The sequence below is a fragment of the Argentina silus genome, assembly GCF_951799395.1.
Source record: "Argentina silus genome assembly, chromosome: 14".
NCBI lineage: Eukaryota > Metazoa > Chordata > Actinopteri > Argentiniformes > Argentinidae > Argentina > Argentina silus.
Window position 1 is genome coordinate 9,684,439 of NC_139668.1, and position 23,697 is coordinate 9,708,135.

A 23,697-nucleotide genomic window follows, 5' to 3' on the forward strand; every position below is an offset into this window, starting at 1 on the left:
TCTCACAATACCTGTTTCCTGTCTGTCATGATTCACCACTAGTCAAGGCTCCTCCCACTCTGAGCATCATGCCCCAGGTGGCTCAAAGCAAATTAAATGCAACACAGCTTCAGGTGTGTTTGGAGTGCGATTGGAGCTATCTCCCCCGCAGTGTGCCTCATCAAGCGCAAAGCACATTTCTGAAAGCGTCTCCTTTGAGGAAACGTTGAATAATGAGCACGAGCCTCTCTAATTAAAAAGCGACCCTTTCACGATCACGCATGATTACCCTTGTGCGCGCTTGTGAAGAATATATTTGAAACGGCGCCCCTGCTTAAACAGAACTCGGAGGGGCCGGTGCATTGTATGGTTGCGTTGCTCTGTGATGGGGGAGGGGTGGGCTAACGTGCATGAAAGTATCTGTCTGACATTTCCCGCGCTGATTAGCTTTCATTCAAGGCCGTTGGGCTCACACCTCAACCAATAATTTCAATCAACAGCGGAAAGCAAACATTTGCACTTTCATGGTTAGCACTGTATTTAGGTCCAACAAACATATTTTCTCTGTTTACTTTGGATTTACAACTATTTGCTGAAAATAATGTGCTCACTGGTGGATAATGAATATGAATCATTTGAAATATACTGTCGATTTTTGGTCTTCCTCTCTCTCTCTCTCTCTCTCTGTCTATGTATGTTGAACTGAACGTCTTTACTGTGCTCAAAGACTGAAGAAACTTGTGTCCACACTGTATTGTGACACTGTATTGTGACTTACAAGTCATGTAATTTAGACACACCCGTATGTTTCATGATAGCATGCCATTTGTCATCATACATATGTAATCTTAGAGATATACTGTAAACCCACTCACATGGTTGGATATACAGCACATGGAAATGTACAATAGGCACCAGTTCCCAAGAGGCCAGGGAAGAAAGCAACCCATGACTGGTTTGTTGATAGCCTCTGCGGCCACATATAGCTAGCATTAGTATGGCTGAACTAAAGTGGTAAGCATTGTTGACTGTGGCTGTGGTATGGCTGTGGTATGCCTGTGGTAGCATGCAATACTCTAGAAGGCATGAATCCCAAAATATATGTCATTTAGATGATCACTTTGGTATCAGAGACTGTAACTAATCTGGCATTTTGATGCATGTGTTTTCATCACAATATGGTGGTGGAGCACAATTGTGAAAGGGCAGATGGGGGCAGTCTAGAGGGGATTTAGAGCCACACCATGTACATAGCCAAAGGAAATCAATTTTTACCCCTCATGGAGGACCTTCCTGTGGAACGGGAGGCATCTTAATTAACTCCTAGGGATGATTTACCTGCTTTAAATGATAATTACAGTATTTTTTTTTCTTAATTCCTCAACCCAACTGTCATGGCCTTTTAACATTCTAATAACCCTCTTTAGAATGACTCTCGTGCTAAAATAGGACTCAGGGGACAGCCACCCTGACTCAGAGTTAACATGCAGTACAGGCTTCTGGCCTCTCTGCCTGATTAACATGTTTAGAGCCAGAACATGTTTTATTGTCCTATAGAGCAGTATACAAAACAACAGACTTGCAAAAAAGGTACAATTTTGAGAAAGAGAGCATTGTAAAGGTGCTTACTATACATGCATTGGCAGCAGCATCTATAAGCAGGTTCAGCCATCTAAGAATAAGGATCAGAAATAGCTTTTGCAGAAAAGGAAGACTTAGCTCTTGGCAGTCCTAAGCTTATGAGCTCTGTATCATATGCCTGTTGGAAGCTAACATTTAAATTTAAAACAGCCCACATCAGTCATTTTGACGTTTTTTAGCTGATATATGACATCCTGGTGCTGCACAATGATTCATGTCCGAAAATGTGTATTTTGGGGCGATACATTCTATTTTCTTATCTGCTCCTAAAACGATTTCCCACATGCTGTGACGTATGACATTTCACACAGCTATACACATCCAAAGTTTAACGTGGCTAGCCTGTTTGTAAAGTTAGCACCGACTGTGCTCAGAGTCAAATATAACCATCTGAACATTTTTTGCAAGCTTTTTTGCAACTGAGTCAAACATCTTTTGACACATCTTACTGAGAATTGCTCTGAGCTATATTTGGCGCTACTTTCCCAAATAGCTCCGAGAGTGACTAACATCACCACTCGGTGCTTCCGTTGTTTGAGTATTTTTTTTTCAAGAAAAGCCAGGAAGTTAAAACTCTTTGGCGCAGGCCTTTAAGCCTCTTGAGAGCCTGTGTCTGTGTTATAGAACGATGCAGGTGATTCCTATGAAGCAGAAAGGAGGGGAAATGTGTTGGTGATTCACACAAGTTCCCCATATACAGCTTTCTCAGCAGCAACAGCTAAACTGCCGACATTTGGTTAAACCTTAAATCTGGAAGCTTGACAGGCAATACCTATGTACTTCCCTGTAATTAAAACATTTATTAATCTTGAGCACTGGCTGTCATAAATTCCCTGTTTTATAAATTCCCTGTCTTCCTCGCTTGCCTCAATAAATATCAGCACAACGATCAATAGTGCTATGACTGTGTATACTGTACATCAGTGTGAATGCTATGGGAACCAACTGGGCGTGTTGCCTTTGTGACACCAACCAGCTTTGCCCGCATTATCATCCAAGATGGCTGACATCATGAGAAATTTGCTATGGTATACCAGAGGGGGAAAGCCTGGAAGGAGAGTGGGAAGAATGGCCTTTTGCTCACAGAGAGCTGCTCATACAATTTCAAGGATAGAGAAAAATAAAAATCGTGACTAGGCTGTCTAAACATGGAAATAGAGAGTAAAAACAATATCACATTTAGTTTAGTTTACATCCAAACAAAAGTGAAAGAATACTTTCGAAAGTTGCAATCAAGCAGATGTGTAAACCAAGTCGGTGTAGTAATTAATCATGATTGCTTTAATTATGCACTGTTTTCATAATAATGAGGAGTATAACGATGTAAACAGAAGCGCAGAAGAGACAATGCAGCTTCTTATGCATAGTGACACTCGCAGCACTGTTCTAATTTGAGTGCCTGGTGCAATGGATATTAAAAACGTCAATCTTACTCTCGCAAATAACTTTTTCTTAATTTTAGTACTGAATCATTTCAATGCACTGTCTGTATAAAACTACTACTTGAAGTTAATTTGGTTGGTATTTTTCCACACTCACAATTGTTTCTGATATAATCTTTAATTAAGAGATTGGATGGGTTTTTTTTCCTACTGCGCCAAAATAAAGTGGTTTGGATTGGTACAGAGCATTTCCCAAGGACAAATAATAATGTCCTTGTTTAGTTAGCAGATCACTCATCTTGCATATAACAGCAAATCTTTTAATATAGCCTAGTTCCTACTGTCTATCCTCTGCCACAGACTAATCAAATTGTCATATTACTGTGCTGAGCGTAGTCAAGTTGTACTATGCTGGCATGGTTACATATCCACCCTAGTTCCTGGAACTGTGTCAGACAACAATACAGTCAACAAACCAGGTGTACTGTATCACAGACAGTGTCTGTTGCAGGCCGTCAAACTCTCCTCTTAATCTCTCCTCCAGCCCCAAACAGCACCCAACCCACACCTGACCTGTATACTACCCCAAGCTGGTTTGCCATCATACAGTATTATGTTTAATCAAGCATGTTGTGTATATATGGGGTTTGACTTTTAGCACTTACATATTACCTTTGTTTGTGCTTAAAATGATCTGGCTGTGTTTGTGGAATAAAACACTCAAAACCCCTTAAGAGTACACATACTGTACAGTAGTGTTGGTTTAATAAATAATTCACCATAGACCTGTTTCGAACACACCTCAGCAAAAAATTATGAAAACCTCTCAAATCTGTGCAGTGTTTTCATACAGTAAACAGGAACATGACCATGATAAATAATAAAATGTCTCAAATGGATGTTTCGTAACATAAACAAAGTTCAAAGCCCCAACAAACAGCAGGATGTCTAATTTCAGAGAGCTCATGCTAGGTCGGAGTCCCTTTAAAGTCATGCATGCAGACCCGAGTCATTGTCCTCTCCATATGGCCATCCACCTATTAGCCTGTTATTTATTCCCTTTCAACAAGGTCTAATGCTGCTTCAACTGACTCATCTTATCACAGCGATAAGCTATCCCTCAATCCATCCCTCTGGTTAAAGATCAGCAGATCGCTATGAATCCGCCCACTAACCATCTCTCTCTCAGGATCATCAGTTCCAAGTGACGCATGACCCTGGGCATGTGATCCAGGTCAAGTCACATGAAGTCACAGCATAAAACAAACCTTTAGATTAGAAAGGCCCTGCGCCAGCCTTGTCGGTCACTCCCAGCATGCTTTGTGGCACCACCGCCCCACTAGAGCTGAACTGTGCTGTCCCCCCACCACCATCTTTCTCTGCCAGTCTACATGCCCTGTTAATCTCCAGGGGGCGGGCAGCGTCAAGCGATACAGCTGTTCAAACAGGTCAGTGAGCAGAGCTAGCACCTGCAGGGGCAGTGCCACCGTGGTGCCCTACATCTGAGCTAGGTGCATGGGAGTGGCGATACCATGCACCCGCAAGAAACCACCATGGCACAACAGTTCTCTGGCTGAGAGACGAACCCTTTTAGTCAAGCCTCCAAGTCCCCTCATCAAAACAGTAGAGCTGTTATGTAACCATACACGGAGGAGAAAAAACCACTAAACACTGCACCTATCCATTTAACACATTCCTGCAGGTGACCATAGAGTATAATGGAAGAGTTTCACAAATATAACAATAATTGGTCAGTGCTCAATGATCAATGGGATAATTGGATGTTGAGCACCGCAAACTCCAGAATACAAAGTTACTGTAAGATTCACAGAAGCTATGATGAAAATAAGGTTGTGAGAAAGTCTATGGGAATGAAAAGTCAATGCATAAATGCAACAGGAATAGGGGCTAATTCATAGACAGCCCCCTGTGACAGCATAGATATGATGATCACATGTCGTGCTTCTTTAATGTGTATATATCATATACAATATATACGATACATTTATTCATATATTTAACCCGAGTGAAGAGGCATATTGTTTTCGTTTGCATCATCACCTTGTTCAAGCTTTGCATATTTTCAAATCTTCCTTCAGTCATCCCACTTCGGAACAGTAGAAATTAGGTTTCAAATCAGAAATAATTGGATTGTAGGTAGAAGTAGGAAGAAGGAAAGTAGGTAGTAGTTGCCCCTAGCCACTAATGAACGCTCTGATAGGGTGATGAGTGCTCTGATAGGGTGATCTCAACCAGATCTGGGGTTAAGAGCAATATACCACCATGCTATTTGCAGAAGCAGCCACCAACTCCTACAGTTCAATTGTTTAGGGACCCTAGCAGTGTGTATCAGCCGTGCATTTTAACTTCCTTTTAACCCTTTCCCATCATCTGGTATGAACTCACCTGCCCTTTCCCCCTTTGCTCTTTAAGATGAGAAGCCTTTTAATGCTTAAATCCCATTACAGACGCAGGAAACATCCAAACCCATAAGTAAATGACCTGGGCAAGGCAGATAATGTTAATGGCGGCCATTTTAACAATAAATTAAAACGTTTAGTGGTGCTCTGTGGTAATCTTCTCACTGTAACAGAGAGTAACTGTCCCTCTGTGAGGTAAAACCTTATGGCCCACAGAGACCTTACTATGTCAAACCAGGTTGTCGATAGCAATTATTGCCGTACATGTAGAGAAACAAGGGGGCTGACACTGCAGAATGGACCGGAAGTAACACAAACCTTAATGTACGATTGTAAAAGGCAGTATAAGTGGTGTACCACTTACCAGACATCCTCTGACTTTTAGCTAGAAGAACGAGAAAGAGATACCTCCTTTACAGTGTTTGAACATGTCTTCGTGGCGACATCTCTGTGTGTTTACATGCCACTGCAGTCACACTGCTACTGTCTCCAGTCACCCCAGCTGTTGCCCCCCCCCCCCCCCCCCCCCACCCCCCTTACCCTTCCCTACCATTTGATTATAGACTAATTTGCCATGTTATTCAGGGTAGTGTGTAGCAGGAAGAGGTTGGGGGGTCGGGGGCAGGCAGGCACCCCGCGACCCATGCCGTTACACGTGGGGGGTGACCAGTGACCTGTGTGATGAGGCGCACTGCTGTGCCCAGTGCCCGGTGGTCAGTCACACTGGCCTTAGCGCAGCGGGAGGGCGCCGGAGTACTTAAGCACGCCCCCCCACCCACACCCCCTTCGTGCACAAGTATAGCGGCGGCACTAGGTACCGACGGTAATTAATCCACACCTCCTACAGTATGGGCTCCTTTCATGTCTCGTCTCTTATAATGATGGCACAGTGGGCGGTGACGCCGGGGCCATCCGTGGTGCATAATTGGCCGGTCTAGCTGTCATGGTGACGGGAGACCTTTTTAGAGGGGGCGGCTGTCACACGGTGAACCATAATTGTGTCGCCATGAAAACAAAAGATGTGCATGTCTGATGACAACCTGAGGATAGGGAGGGAATGACAAGGTTCAGGAAAGAAAGAGAGAGAGAGAAAGAAAGAAAGAAAGAAAGAAAGAAAGAAAGAAAGAAAGAAAGAAAGAAAGAAAGAAAGAGGGAGATGGTGAGTTAGTGGAAAATGTATGGTGGGGACAAAGATAAAATTAACAACTAATGCAGTCTCTTGCTTGTGGGAACAAGATGAGGTCCCAGGGAGTGACCTCATCTTGGCAACATGTCAGTTAGGCGAGTTGCTATCTCCATTGTGTTTTCCTTTCAAGAACAGCCTTGATGGACAAAGAGACTCAAATCTACAGTATTGTGCAGATGATTACAGATTTGTCACGTTTAAGACCAGTATGTCATTGCATGATGTTTTTCTTGTAGAACCTATATAGTGAAATGTACGGATGTAAGCCAAATAAGCAATTGATTTACTTCCTTAGTAAATCCCATTCCCACAGGGTGGAAGAAAAGCTGATCAGTTTGCAGGGGGGGAAATGCGCTTTACTTGTTCTCTTTATTGCGGGCCTGTACGAAGCTGTCATGCCACAGGCCGGAACGATGACCCTTGAAGACTACAAATCAACCGGCAATTATAACTTCAAATAGCCTGGAGAGTCGTTCACCTAGACCCCCCTTGTGACGCGGCTTCGCCTGTGTGTGAAACTGTAAGAAGCAATTACTCAACATGAAAAAGGCCTTTCCAAAAGAAGACAAGGAAACAACATTTTCTCTCTACTCCATGTTAAAGGGTTCATTCTCCAGCAGTATGTGGTGGCGTCTCATAAATAAACCAGAGCCTGTTATGCTGCAAATATGCCCCTGAGTCACTGTTTTGTTCCCGCCTTTAAACTTCAACATAAGCCTCCTTCAGTGCCACTAAAATAACTTGTCATGAAAGAGTAGTCTGAAAACCGCACAATCAATTTCCATTACATCAAGCCGTCTGGGCAGCGGGGACAGGTGGTAAGCAATCCCTCTGACCGAGGGTGGGCGTGTGTGTGTGTTTCTGTTGTGAGAGAGAATGAGGGTGAGGATAAGGGCACGTGGAGGGGCATCACTGATGCAGCATCACATTACATTCACCTGAGAACAATCTGAACATATACAATTTCCTTGTTAACCAGTAGAGGGCAAAATAGAACAGTCAAACATAGTTGCCTTGAGTTCATGAAATTCATTGTTGCAGGAGATAATTTACTTTTTTCCCGAACATGAACATTTTGGTCACATGCCAAACCGTTCCTTTATGGAATGTCATTTGAAACATCATTGCTTGAACAGTTTATCTCGTAGGTGCAGAGAGCTAATTCTCTGCTTGAAGCATTTCAGATTATGCTTACTGAATGCGCCTTTTGTAGGGCCACAATCTACAACTAATTAACATCTGAGTAATTTATGCCACAACATTGATTTCTACACGGTATACATTATGCAGTAGTCCCGTCTTCACTCCCTCCAAACCTTCTTATCGTATTGGTGGAATCTGGAGATTGACACACGGTTGAAGTGTCCTTGACGAGACATTCCTTCACACTGTAGGAGACCATGCAAGCAGAAAAAAAGGGCTGGTGTTCAGGAAGAAAAGTGCAAGTGAAGTTTTTACTTGGGCCCCCTGAGGATAGACAGTGTGTTTGTGTGTGTGTGGCCTATACCATTCAATTCAATCAAGCGTCACAAAGCGCCCAGTAGTTCAACATGCTTGTGACAACTTGCTCAAGTACTGTGTCAACATTGACAATGGACGGTTTTTTAGTAATGACTTTGAGAGACTTTTTCCTCATCTAACTACTTATGCAGATCATAGGGAACATATATCGAAACGTCGAGATCGCCACACTTTCAGATGTGTATTTCAAAGACACTTCGGAATACGCAATGCGGATAGGTGCTATTTGCAATTAATTTAATCCTGGTCTATGTTGAAATAATATTATTTTTTCTGCAGTAAAACATAATAAATGACACTTTCACTTTCATTCCCCGCTCCGAGGATGTGTTTGTGAGTCATTGTGCGACTCCTATCCCATTAACACCAGTATAACACCACTTTACACATCTCCTATGCGATGGCACTAATTGAGTGCTAATTTGGCAAGCACAAGCATTAATTATGTGACACGTCATCTTAATTAGCGGTCCCAGATGTACAGCAGGAATCATGAGAACATTTGTAAGCACACTTTGCTAATTGACACACATCCAACATGCGCTATAACTCACTTTCAAGGGTTGCAACAAGGCATGATTATGTGTTCTAAACTGGCTCATTGTTTCTTGAACCTTTTGCCATCCTGAAGGTTAATAGCATTTTAAGGGAAAAGTTATGATACAAACACAAAATTAGTATAATGCAGTAACTGCTATGACTGCTGGTGAAAACAGGCCACTGAGTCATGTTTCCATTATGTAACTTGTGTCAAAGAAGATGTGCATTACATCCAAAGCCTAAAAGCTGCCAAATGATGAGTAACACGTCAAATAGTTGCCTTTTATTTGTAATTAGGGGCCTTACTCACTTTAAGCTCTATGCTGCTCAGGCTGCCTCTCTCGGTATTGGGATTAGAGCTAGAGGAAATGATTGCTTGTGTGTGTGCTATCTTCATTCTTAAGGGAGCAGAAAGACACCCAAACAAGAGGCTGGTTACCATGGCCCACCAAGGAAAGCTATCATTGCATTTGGAATGGACTGAGGGCACGCACGCATGTGCACGCACACACACACACACACACACACACACACACACACGCACACACATACACACACACACACAGCGCACACAGTCTACAGAGACTAAAGCCAGTGATTCTGGTATGTGAGTACTGAATGGTCTCAGAAAGACACCCAAACAAGAGGCTGGTTACCATGGCCCACCAAGGAAAGCTATCATTGCATTTGGAATGGACTGAGGGCACGCACGCATGTGCGCGCGCACACACACACACGCACACACGCACACACACACACACACACACACACACACACACACACACACACACACACACACACACACACACACACACAGCGCACACAGTCTACAGAGACTAAAGCCAGTGATTCTGTTATGTGAGTACTGAATAGTCTGATACACACACACAAACAGATACCAATCTCTCGTACAGGTATTTTTTTTAGCAACAACAATGCACACAGTAATAGACAGAGAGTAGTGCTGCTCACTGCTGGAAAAGACAGCCGACAGTCTCCCTGGGAGGTGGCAACAATAGCTCTGCTTCTCAACTCTGACAATGGGAGCTGTGCTGTTCTCACCACTACAGTTTCCATGGGCATGACACTTGACAGAATCCTCTCCTGCAGATCATCTCTGGCCAACCCGGCATGTCAGACCTTTCCACACATTATGGAGAGAAAATAGCACATCTCAGCAAAAGGACCAACGCCTTGGCAGCAATCACATTGGCAGTATGTCATGTCAAATTCAGTCCATTCTGAAACACTACAACCACCCAAAAAACCAACTGCAATGCTTGCTAAAATACTATTTTTTCTATGTGTTATTTAGAAATTGTATTATGTTATAAAACAGACATTTAGGAAAAGTCAGGGAAGGAGGAGGGCATGGGTTTCACAGTTAGTTATTTTATTATTATTATTATTTATTCATTATTATTACATCGCACCATGAAAATAACAACTGGCAGTTCACATACTGGCGAGGCTGATTGAGTCGGCCACTAGCTTGTCATCTGGATAATCACAGGATGAGCAGGGAAGTAAAGACTGCCTACAGTGATATCACTATTTTGCTGCACCTGCTAGCGTTGGAAGCACACCTGTTTGAAAAAGTGATTATTTGGGAGGAGAACCAGGTGTCCAATATGAGCTATACTCAGCACCATGATGAGGTTAATGACAGTAAAAACCTGTTAGGGGGGAGAATGTCTGATGAACCAAGTCATTACAGCCAGTGATATAGAGGTAAACATGTGAGCAAACCCTGCCACAAGACACAAGCAGTGCACCACGTAATGCTTTTTGTTACACACATGCTAGAAATGCTAACAATACTGGTGTGGGCTAATCGGGGGTAAACACTATGAAACCAGGGCCGCTGGCAGATAGAAATGCAGTGAATAGAGCTAACATGATTCCTCACTTTAAATGTCCGAGAGGCATGTTTGTTCCTCACAATAGATTCCTTCCTGTTCCAAAAGTCAGATCAAACTGAACAAAACCGAAATAAAAGATCTGTAAAATGCATGTACATCCACTACATCCCAGGTAATACAGTAACTCTTTTCTGCTGTGTTGGTGCGACATTAAGCTATACTGTATGTAGTACTAAACACCAAGTGATAACGCAGAGACCATATTATTGTCCATCTATATAGTCTATTTATGCTGGAGTGATATGAGCACTTTCCTTTCACAATAATTACAATAACACACATTTCTCTTCCCATCCTGTGTGTGTGTGTGTGTGTGTGTGTGTGTGTGTGTGTGTGTGTGTGTGTGTGTGGGTGCATGTGTATTTGTTCATATCATCAGAGTGACAGAGAGCTATAGTATGATTGGATCATATTTATGAAGCCTTTCGACTCCAGGGAACAAGGCAATACAGCTCAGAGGAAGCAAATGGTGGAGGAATGAAAAAAGCAAAGGAAAGAAAAAGGTTGATTACACTGAGGCTGCTGAGAAGGCTATGGAAATAAACATTGAGACAATTACAAGAGAACCAATCATTTTCTGTATCAAGGCTCAATAGAGTGGTTAGCTGTGTAATGTACCACTGCCAGGTATGTACACTGACGTACAGCTGGTTGTTGATTTTCACCTTTTTAATTTTCAAAATGCCTACTATCCAATTTGCACAAGTCTTGAGGAATGTATTCAATTTCTCAATGCCTTTATTGCTTTTTAATTTAAACAGATAAACTTGCATAAATGTTTGAGCTATTAAAGGCAACTGCCTTAGAGAACACAGTCTAGAACACAGAGTCTATCCTGAAAATAATATATATATATATATATATATATATATATATATATATATATATATATATATATATATATATAAAATGCATCAGTAGCTTTATTATTTTTGCTTTTTAACCCACACAACCCACATACTGTACAAGTCCAATAATATGGTCACTCACTCATCCAAGACCAAACTTGGATACAAACATTAGCATTTCATGTTACAATGATGAGGTCTTGCAAAGGTAAGAGCCATATATAATTATTGGATATCCATATGAAGTACTTTAAGCCACACCAGAGCAAAGACAAAAAAACAAAACAGACCCATTCAAAACAACTTCTGGACTCTCCTTCGGTGACCTCCACAACTATATATATAACTACATTAGAGTGAAGATACTCAGCCATGAGGGTGCATTAGACATCTCCTTCTACCGCTAGCCATGCCCCGCAAATCTTGTGACAGCAGCACCCTCAAGAGCTCGCTAGCTAGCTAGCTAGCTAGCACTCAGGTCCCAGAAAGTGCCACCTCATTACCACGTTGGGACACAGCCATCTCAGCTAGAGAACACCGAGCACCTTGGCCTTTCCAGGCATTTTTACATTGTACGCATGACAACTGCCAAGATTCCTTTGAGCAGAAGTTGTGCACTGTGTGCTCCGCTGATAATAGCCGGTAGCACTTTACTCACTGTCATGCTGTTCCCCGCGTGGTTATAGAACACGATGTCTTGTGGAATAAATGCAAGTCAAATGTGTTGATTTAATACAAAAGAAATCAGGATTATATAACAATGGCAATAAAGGATATAACAAATATCATACAGTAGAATGCAATATCAATTAATGAAATGTAGGTTTTCCTGGCCCTATAAGTCATAAATAAATACCATTTCCCATCAGACCTGGGTTGAAATAGTACATTTTTTCTTTCAAATATTTTAAGTGTTTCATTTAACCTGTCTGTAATACACAATTTCCAATTGAGACAATAAAGATATTTATAAACTGATTGATTGATTGAGCCTGCCTGGAGTGCCAGATTGGTGGGGCTTGCACTTTTAGAGACTATTCCACTGGTTCCATTGTAGGCAAGCTAAACCGAGCACAGAAAGACAACAAATACTGAACTCAGGTTTGCCTCCAATAACACATTTTCATCTCCAACTGCACTCCACTCACATTCACCTGCCCCACAATTATACATCAACACCCCCCCCCCCTTCCTCCTCCCCTTGAGCTCTGCAAACAAGTCAAAACATTTCTCACTGACTACAGAGCTACCATGAGCAAGCGACTGAAGCATCATCTGTCCAACACGTTGCTAATACACATGCATGTGTTTGATCAAAGGCAGGTGGAATGGACCCGCTGTGCTGATGCTAGGTGGTTGCGCCGCTAACAGCTTGTTAAAACACCAGGGCAGGGCCGGGCTGACAAGAACTGGTCTCGTCAAACAATTAGGGAGAGAACTGGCTTTTGGAATACATAATGATGTTGAAGGAACAATTGGTAGCTTTTCATTTCCTGCCAAAAGTGCTGTCTCAGTGCGGTCCAGAGATGTGGTGGGGGGTAAACCTACAGAAACAGTGTTTACACAGCTTTTTTTTTAATGGCGGATAGCATTTACCCATTTTTAACAAAGATGTGCGGATCTAATGTTAATGTTTACATATATAATTTTCTCCAGTGTCCAGAGCCACCTTTGTTCTACCTTTACATCCCTGGAGGGGGGCTATTATAACAGAAAATTAAACAATTCAGTGGCAGTTACATTTGATCCATGCCAACTGTACAGTTCTCAAACAAATGCATTTTGACATAGTGTCTTTAAATTTCAATTGATTCAGTGAGACTTTTTGACAGGGGGAATAACATTGTCAGGAATAATGGTTAGAGAGGGCTAACCTTGTGTACAACTAAAACACAGCACATGTTGTGATGTACTTCGAAATTCTGTGTGTACTTGTAGACATTCACGTTAAAAAGGAAATGTATAAAAAGGTGGTTGGGGCGGCCTAGCTCTGTCAGCTCAATAGGAGGGTATGCTTGAGTACATGAAAACATGAAGTGGGGGTGGTCAAAGATGGCAATCAGTTTCAAATAGGATGGGGGAGTAGATGAGAGGAAAGGAGAGGAGAGGAGAGGAGAGGAGAGGAGAGGAGAGGAGAGGAGAGGAGAGGAGAGGCGAGGCGAGGCGAGGAGTAGAGCATGTGTAATGTCAGAAAATAGCAATGTTCCAGTTGCTGGTACAGCACGATAGGTGTAATGACGATTTGTTGGTGGGTGTTTTGATGGGGTCCTCTCAGGATCCGTTTCCATTTGAGGAATGTCTCAAAACTGTTGCAGAGATGTTCGAGGCAGCAAGCCGTCTATTTCCACTCACACGCAGCCCCTAGAGGCCCTCTGTCAGTAATGCGTTTATGAAAATGAGCGGCTCTGCACATGACAAATCACTGTAATTGATCACACGGCCATCCATCAAGCTTAAGAGCCCTTCCTTGGAGGAGCAGTGCACTTGAGGCTGAGCGCTTAAGACAAGCACCCCCCTCACCCACCCTCCCTTCATCTCCCCCTTCACTCTCCCTCCTTTTTCTCCCTGCACTCTTATCATCATATGTAATATCTATGGCAAAATAGCACATACTGTACCAATGTAGCCAAATGCCCATCAAAGGGGAGAGTGATTTAGATTTGGTTTGGGGTTGGAATTGGGTTTTCACTCTGTTGCCAGGACAGCCAGAGGTTGGGTTACAGGGCTGAGAGTGCCTGGTGTGATGTGTGGTGTTAAGAGGGCACAGGTGGTGTTGATCCACCTTTTTTCTGCTTGTTATATAAGTGACGTAATGGTACTTACAGCTCTGATACTATTACAGTATATCTCTGTGATGGAATGGATTAGGAAGGTCAGTGATAAAAGTTCTAGCTGTAGAGATAATAAGAGTCTTGATCTACATCTTGTCTTGACTTCACATGCATGCAAACACATGCACACACATGCACACACACACACACACACACACACACACACACACACACACACACACACACACACACACACACACACACACACACACACACACACACACACACACACACACACACACACACACACACACACACACCCTCTGTGCTGTCCCAAACCATTAAGAGGACCCCATAGACTATAAAGAGGTACATTTTTGCTAATACTCTCACGAATGAGAAGTTATAATAGAGAATTACAGAGAATATGGGATGAATAGCCCAATGAATAGCCCCTTATCAAACACCGTTTCAAGGAGAGAAAAGTAATGTACAAACATATCAACTATTGTCTCACAAAGGACATCAATTCTTGAGGCTAAATTCTCCCGGCGCTGCTTTGGACAGCCTAATTATACTCTATCAATTAAAAGAGCAATTACGACTCATCCTCCTTCATATGCTAATGAGTCAACTTCAGAGGGACCAGGAAAGACCTCTGTAATGGCTGCCGATTCAGCAGAGCCCTTTGCAGAGCAAGAACACGGTACCTAGACAACAGCAGGGCTCTACAAAACCTAAAACACAGACTAAAGCCCATTTTGGGTTTCTCACTTCAACATGCACACATCAGTTGCATTTCATTTTAACTCCTGCCTTTTTCAACCTTTGCTTTGTGCAAACAAAATAGAAAACCTGAACAAAAAGAGAACTTCCTGTTTTCTACGGGCCAATCAAGTATGACTTCCCATGGGAAATCCTGTGGAGTGTATAGGGTTACTATATATACATATACTACCACAACCTGGATGTGTAGAAACTGATTATCCACTGAATAAACTGGAGCATCCAGGAGGCTCAAGATAGAGGTTATTCTTATCACAGATCTGACCAGATTACTCCACCCCCCATCCCTTATAGGCCTCTGGCTCAGTACTCGGGCTTTTGTACTGACGTCATATCCGACTTCTACTCCCTATAGGGATGAATACCTATCTGACCCTGTCACTGTGGGTAAGGAGGCAACTTGTACCTACTCCATCCATGTGTAGGTACATGGATGTCAATCATACGGAAGCTTCCATGGTTCTTTTGATTTCATTCTACCTGAGGGCATTTGTGGTATTCTCCTGCTTGTCTACAGTATGTGGCATTGTGACATTTCACTCTGTCAACAGCATGCACATTATTGTGCTTTGATACAAAATAAAAAACAGATCACCACCATCAGTCCCAACTCATTAGCTACAGTCACGCAGGGCCATTTGCTTGCACAAGCCACTATAACACCCCATTGAGTAGGCGTTTAATCCTCACCCCTTTATTGTGTAGTTTTTAATCCAAGAAATCAAATGGCGTACCTTGTAAAACAGTCGTAAAGTCTCAAATTTAATTTAAGGAATAATGTGTACTTTTTAATAGTCCACAATGGCGAGTGAGCTCATTAAAATTGAAGAGGTCCTTGAGACAATCAAATGGAGACTGACCTTTCTTGCCCTTCTGCTTCAATAACAGGGGCAATAGACAATTGCTAGAGAGAGCCGACAAAGGTTGGTGATGAAAGTGAGATGAACTACAGGAGCTTGAGGATTAGACACCCAGAGGAATGGGCAGAGCTCTACTGAAATGAAAATAATTATGCCATGTGTGTGAATAAATGAGATTACTGTATTGGAGAAACAGTATGTAGGCCTACACTACTGTAGATAGCCTATAGCATATCCTGTATATGCAGTCTGATTTCACTCATCCCATCCTGAAAGGTCCAGTATACAGTATAGATTTGAGCTTTAAAATGGTGCTAAATGGTCACAATAAAACGGTGGTGATAAAGGAATCAGACAAACGCACCCAGGAAGAAAAATAAACAGAAGGACTCAAGACTGGGGGCAGGTGCTGTGGGAGATAATTGATGGGAGGTAAAGCCAATGGCTATGCGTCTAGACTTTTTCCAGATCTTTCTATTAGATAACAAAGGCCAAGTTTGACGCATTGGTCCAACCAGACCTTCTGAATATTGGTCGAAAGTTTCTGGTGAACAAGATTAAGTTAACAGAAGATATCTATGTGTAAACTGTTTTTAACAAATGAATATGGCAGTCACGTAATGACTGTACATATTTTTCTCTGGTATATAGCCTGAAACCATGATGGTTATACAACGGATGGTCCACGGTTGTAGTTTCCTAGGAGAATACTGTCAGACAACACGGTGGAGGAGCATTATGACTCCAGCAGAAAATTAATCAGGCTAATCTGGTTGTTTTGCAAACAGGAGCTGTAGACGAACATCACATAATCTGTCAGTGCCTAAAGCTCTTATCAAAGCTCTTATCAACTGGAAAACAACATCACAACATATTGGACACTGTCTGAAGAAAACAACCTTATTCACTAAGGTAGGTTTTGTAAAAAAGGCAAAATGGCTCTATCATTATTTAGTCCACAATTATGTACGTCAGATCTATTCTCATTTTATCCCCCCCCTGACTGATAGACTTGCAACAAATCTAATCTTGACATGTCAGATGTGTCTAATCTTTGACATGAGATGTGTGGAATGACATTTCACTTTGAAGGCAATTATCAGAAACCGCCCCACACAAAAGAAGGCCTTGTCTCAAAAAACTTGACAGATCTTAGAGATACTACTGTACCACTGTTTGTGATGGTCAAAATGTTCTGATGTACAATCTACAAGCAATCAGATACGTCCCTGAATATTGACAGGTTTATCTGAGAACAGATAAAAAGCTTCCAATTCTGTTTACATTTCATAATGGTAAAAGATTTGTTTAGCGTTTAGCATAATCACCAGACTATTCCTGTCAGGTCCTACGGTAAATGCTTAATGTATCTCAGCCAGAGAAAATAGTCCCGCAGGATGAGATCAGAGGCAAGTGGGGACATGATTGATTGCTAAAATTGGCCTTCAACAGACTGTGCCTTTGTCTCTTTAGGGTATAATAAACTGTAATCAGATAGCCGTAAAACTGCAAATAGTTTGTTTGACCTCCGACTTGGTATGTGATGGTAGCTGCATTGAAATGTAACAGCTCTCAATATATCTCCTGCATCTTTTCTCTGGCTTTTTGTTGTTAGGGGAAAGGCACTTCACTGGTCAGCCTTATACTGCACACTGATTAAACACTCAACAAGACGACATCAGTCACAACAGAGTAAATTCCTGCTTACAGATCCAGTATCAACAACATCAACTGAATTCATATCTGTCAACATTGCCATCATTGGCGCTTCCCTCTGTGGGCATGCCTCAAAGATGAGTTATGATGGAGGGGGACTGAGGACTAAGCTCATGAGTAATGATGACCTTGTATCATTTGCACGAAAACAAAATCAAATACATAGGAAATTCTGTTATAATGGTGGAGGGAGTGTTATGGTTGTAGTAATTCTGATATACAAAGCTTAATTGGATTCCATATATGGATAGCTATGCTGTGTATAGTGCCTGACCTGCAGGTGAAAGACAATGTGCCATCTTACAATGAGTCAACTCTACCCCACTACTGTATCATTTTTTATATCTTCTGCCAATAAACAGTCAACAGGAAATTAATTACAGAACTGAGATGGAAGATTTGGAATGATATAGATGATCATTTTGATTAGAATTGGGGAAAATTTATATATACTTTTTAATCATGATGACATTGAATGATTGTACTATTGGGTTTCCTTCGAGACTGCCAAAGCAGTTGTAACTACATCAACCTTGATAGTGACAGTATCAGAGGCGAGAAATCTTCACTCTGTCACAGTCCTCCCTCTAGGTCTAAGATAAGGGACTTTAAGTTCAAGCATTAATATTTCAACAGTCTTAGTTAAGAAAAAGTGCTGAAGTGGCTTTGTGAATATTCTGCTACTTAGCAATTAAAGCAGCCAGAAGTCACGGCAGCGGAGGTATTGACTGCAAGCCTCTTAAAAGAAAAGCAGCATTTTGTAGTGTCAACAAAACATGAAGCAGTAGAAAATGTACCATTGTAAAAATAGAAAAAGTGATCCTCATTTTCTGGGATTGCATATCTACAATATGTCTTTTGATACACTGCAGTCGAATGAAAGATGTGTAGCTCAAGTGTCTAAACAACTCCTGGGCAACCCAGAATTGGCCAAAATGCAGCTGTGTACAAACAATGATTATTAGATTTAGTGTCCCACAAAGAATGAATATTGCTTTGCTGACAACTAAAGAGACGTGACATTTATCAAAGCCAATACAAACTCAATAAAAGTATCACTAATGGCCCTGCATGAAGTACATGTCACCCAGTGAAGCTCTCCTTACCTGTGACAGATAGCTCAGTGGTTCTTCGCACCACAAAGCTCCCGAACTGCAATTCACACGTGTAATTCCCAATGTCATCTTCGCGCACTTCGCGGATGGAGAGAGTATCTCTTCTCCTTATAATGCTTTGTCTCCACTGCTTTGGCTTGCATTCCTTCAATCAAAATAGAGAAAAAAACACAGACATGTAAAGCAAAATTATACACTGATTTTCATTCTTTTAAAAATATTTTTTTCAGTATTTTTTAAACAATTATAGTCGGCTGGTAAGTTAGGGTATAGAGATGAATCTCTGAAGATGGCTGAACTCGAGAGGCTAACCCGGGAGGCCAACTCGGGAACTTTATGGGGAGAGTATGTGTGTACATATGTGCTAAGCCACTGAGACTGGTTTTCTTTCAGTCGACTCAGTTCGACCCCTCACTATGGGACTGCACTCTTGCACCTTTCAATCATGCCTGATACAGGCCAAGAGGTGTTTGCTGCACGGTAGCCAAAGTGGGCTTCTACAGCTACTTTGTGGTTCCCAAGAGAGATGGAGGGTCATGCCCCTTCCTGGACCTACGGCTACTAAACAGTTATCTGTGCACTAACCTTGTTGAGACCAGACTTTTCTAGTTCAAAAAGCCTGGGGAAATCATTTGCAGAATGTAGCTACAAAGCAGTGGAAAGCCATTTTAAATGAGTGACGCCTAGCGACACGTCAAACCAATCAAATACCTTGCTTGGGGATCCTCAAAAAAACAGAATTCAGTTTTTTCTTCATTTTCCTTCCATTTTCTTCAATATTACAACCATTCTATGTGCTCTTCTGTGGGTTCTTGGAGTGTAAAATCCAATACAATTGCGAGCACATTCTCCTATCGTTCTGTCCAAGTTCAATCCAAATCGGCTAATAAAAAATTCTCCAGACCTCTAAAAGAGGCATGAGAACAATGGCTAAGCAAGACTACCTGCGCATCTACCGGTTCCACATACTGACACATCACTTGTTGTTGGAGCCTCGTCGACCTTCACCAAGGGGGATCTCAACGATGTGCATTTCCACATCGGGATTTATCCGGCACAAAGGCGTTTTCTTGCGGTTTGTCTTCAAGGGCCTGACCTACGAATTCCTTGCCCTCCCATTCTGTTTGTCCTTGCCACCAAGGACATTCACAAAGCGTCCTAGAGCCCCTTTGCGTTTATCGACAATTGGCTCATATGTGTGGACACCAGGGTGTAGGCTGCAGTGCACACAGCAATGCTGGTGGAACATCTGTCCAGCCACGGCATCTGGATAAATAATGCCAAAAGCTTGCTTACCCTGGCCCAATCATTCGAATGACATCTGTCTGTCATTGAACTAGGTCGCAGGGGGAGAGCAGCCCTCACCACAGAGAGACAAATGACTATGGCCCATTGTCTACAGTTCTTTTGATTCTGCTGGTTTCATTTCACTCGTGTCTTTGGCTCCTCCATCATGGTGGTCTCACTCAGCCTCCACCTCATGAAGGACTTCCAGCTCTGGGTCTTGTCATTCCATCTGGATCTGTATCTTCATTGGCGCAGACATGTGCCCGTTTCTACAGAGACAACACATCCTCGTCAGAACGAACAACATGTCCACTGTGGTGTACATCAACCGCCAAAGGGGAATGCGCTCCTGACAGCTTCTGGCTCTGGCCAGGTTAGTGCTGACATGAAGCAGCATGTATCTGTTGTCTCTAAGAGCAACACATGTGCTGGGCAGATTGATCTCAGGAGCGGAGTTGCTTTCCCAAGGGGGTCCACTATCGGGGGACTTATTTTTACATTACAGCCGAGCTGCCATCAATCTGTTTGCATCTCGAAAAACAACCCAGAAATGAGCCAGATATTGCTGTTATCGCCTGTTTTGTGTGTTTGTAAACGTTGATGCCATATCAATAGCTCTTCATAAGAGAAGGCTTATGCAGCAGAGTTTGTTATGCTATGAATTGATACCCTTGGACAGGTGCAGGCGAAGAGAACATGACAGAGCAGAAGCACATTATCGAATAGGAAATGTTTATTAACTTTTTCACATCCTTTAAACACCAATAGGAGGGATTAGGACTGACAGAAACAGCAAGAGAACGTCAAAAAGCACTCAAAAACCAAGCAAAAGATATATAATATATATTCTCTTAGATATACAGTATATAGCCTAAGCGAAAATAACAACAACCTTTAGGGAACATATTAAACCGTTCAAACATCAAATATCACTTTGATCCCAAATTCATATTCATCTAGCATTTAGTGCTGTTGTATCCACTTCCTCTTTGGCGAGCATGATTGAATTTGCAACTGCCGCATACTGTAGGTAGATTTCATTCTAGATGGATAACCCCAGAGCGGCTGAGGTCATTGCAGTAGGAGTGAACCTGAAGGAGGTCTTCTGCAGGGATGAGACATTTGGAAAGGCTCTTCGTTTTGGTTCCACCTGCGCTCCCAGGCTAGCCCCCCAGAATTCAATCAGCCTCACTTTCAGAGCAGAGCCGATAGCTGGCGGTTCTAGGGCCACAGTCATTATCCATCTTTTAATTTGATTGACTCGGAAACTGAAGAAGCACTGTGGCCACCTTATCAGACATTCATCCACTTTTGATGAATTGGCCCCCTAGCTTCCCTCGGCTACTTTGTCAGTGTGCAGCAGGGGAGGCTGTTGGAGGCAGAAATCGGAGGGCTCATTGTAATACACGTGTTTGAAACCATTCCTCATGATACCATTCCTCATTCCATTTCATGCATAACAATGAGTCTGTCCTCCGATCTATACCTCCACCAGCCTCCACTGGTGTGCAGTTACCACGTGGGCAGCCGGCAGAGATCACCGCTCGACTCAGATACTCGTGGCAGGACCTCCGCCTTCAGACACACAGGGAGAAGAGGAGGAAGAGTTCATTTATTCGTCCTCAGACTCTTTACGTAATCCGCAAGGTCCTTTCCCAAGATGTGTTGAGATAAATGACATATTTAACTAAATGAAGGTCCTACAGTGTAGCTGACCTGAAGTGTGTGCATTTCCGACGGACTGTGAATTATGGGTGGATAAGCTTACTCACTCTCATCAGTAAGCACATTCTGCAGGTAGGCCAAGCACTACTTAAACATGAACAGACTTTACAGTAAGTTTCCATAATACACAATAATAAAGTTACTAAAGTACATGTTGTGATTACAAACTATTTACAAACTAATTTATTTCTGCAAACAATTTCAATTAAGCAACGTGTTTACTGTAGTGGATAGGTACTCTTACCTTGTACCACAAAATCTCTGGCTCCTTCCCAGGCTGCATATAATCCTCAATGTCTGGACAGGTGATCTCTTTGCTTTTGCTTAGTTCTGCCTTTTCGAAATACCTCATTTTGGAGTTGTAGCAGAGGTCTGTGTCGTTTTCCGCCACTGTCAGTGACATGGACACTTTCATGCAGTATGTGGAATTCCTGGAAAACACAAATGGACAAATAAATAAAGTCAATGATTTGTATTTGTAATTGTATAAAACTGCCTTCTTACATCCATATTTTTCTCATGTTTTCATACCTTAAGCTACTGTAAGCCTACCGGAAACTCTAATCAACTCAGATAATGTAGCCTACTTGATAGCTGAATGGTGAATTATTGTTTTAATACATAATTATTTAAAAAAATAAACAGATTCCATTCTCAAGTAACATTTGACTCACAACGGGAGACGAGTTTGACATTTCTCTCGCACATCAACATGACAAATCATCTCTGCCTCCACTCAGCCATAGCTTGTTGTCCTGACCATTACAAATTCATACAGATCTGCATTGTGTTTGCTCAACCGTTCAAGTATGAATGCCAATGATGTGGGGGTAGATTAACCTGGCTATCACAAATTATTGATCGAGAAAACAAAAGAAAGGTGGAGGGAGAAAAGGGAGGGAACGGAGGTGGGGGCTAATGCAGAACGGCAGTGTTGAAAGTCAACACCGGTGAAGATTGATTGAGCCTTTTGTTTCTCTGCGTTATGCAGATACAGTGCAAGCTAGCAGAAAATCACTTCCCGGGATTGGTGTTCTTGTAACTGGTTATACCAGAAACACAGAAAAACCTGTCATGGGAAAGAGACTATAAGGAAAACTGGCACTTATATTTTGTGACTGTGTGCTTGCTTGTAGGCCGGCAGTAGAATCATTAATTATTAAATCTAACAGCTCACAGATGGGTGGTGTTGCTACAATTTCACTGCTTTGTCTTATTATCTCTCCCTGTATTGTATTGGTCAATGAGCAGGCAGAGCAAGCCAATAAAGTTCTGTTTTTGCAGGATAAGTAAAGCAGGTAACAATTTTGTGCTTTTCTACGGGTCGGTTGGCTAGTATTGACTCTGGTTGAGCGATTCTTACACAATAATCCATAGGACATTGAAATCAAAGTGTAGCTCTATTGAGTCCATGAGATGCTGTTGAGAGAAACCAGCCTAAAATGATCAATGAACTTGATCAGTGCACCTTGCTCCCTCTGAATCCAAATATGGCTAATGAGAAAGTCATTACTTACGTGTCTCACTAGCTATTGTGTAACCTTGTTCTTCAAGAACTCACACCTGATGTTTTCTGTTGTTTTCCCTAAACTCTTAATCATGTCTTTGCTGCACATACATAGGTTGCAGACATAAGCCCTGTATGCCCCAGAGTGCCAACACAAAATAAGAACAATTAAATACACTTTCTGTCTCATTTTGAGTTTGAACCCCACTACTATTTGTACATAATGGAGTCACTAGTTTCATGCACCAACTAGAACTTTTCAACCAATACAGAGCAGGGAGATGGATCTTTTCTGATTAGTTTAGTGTTAAACACTGTACCCCCTGGCTGCAGATCCAACAATTGGCAGCATTGGGCAAATCTCATTGCTAATTTCAGGGTAAAGCTGGTTACACAGATTGGGCTGAACTAACAAACAATTATAAACATGATGAATCCTTATATAATTAAGCAGCATTAGCCGGCTAGCAGATTAACACACACACACACAC

The 23,697-nt window shown here is 42.1% G+C and overlaps 1 protein-coding gene across 1 annotated transcript in view; it reads right to left on the bottom strand.

Annotated features, from left to right (window-relative positions):
* Positions 1–23,697, bottom strand: part of LOC310814914 (interleukin-1 receptor accessory protein-like 1) — a gene marked incomplete at its 5' end in the record, with an annotated part of 175,974 nt that overhangs the window by 76,887 nt on the left and 75,390 nt on the right. The window contains 2 exons of the mRNA XM_083684480.1: positions 18,679–18,832; positions 21,944–22,130. Of these exons, the coding sequence (XP_083540606.1) occupies positions 18,679–18,832; positions 21,944–22,130 (341 nt within the window). The remainder of the gene's footprint in view (positions 1–18,678; positions 18,833–21,943; positions 22,131–23,697) is intronic.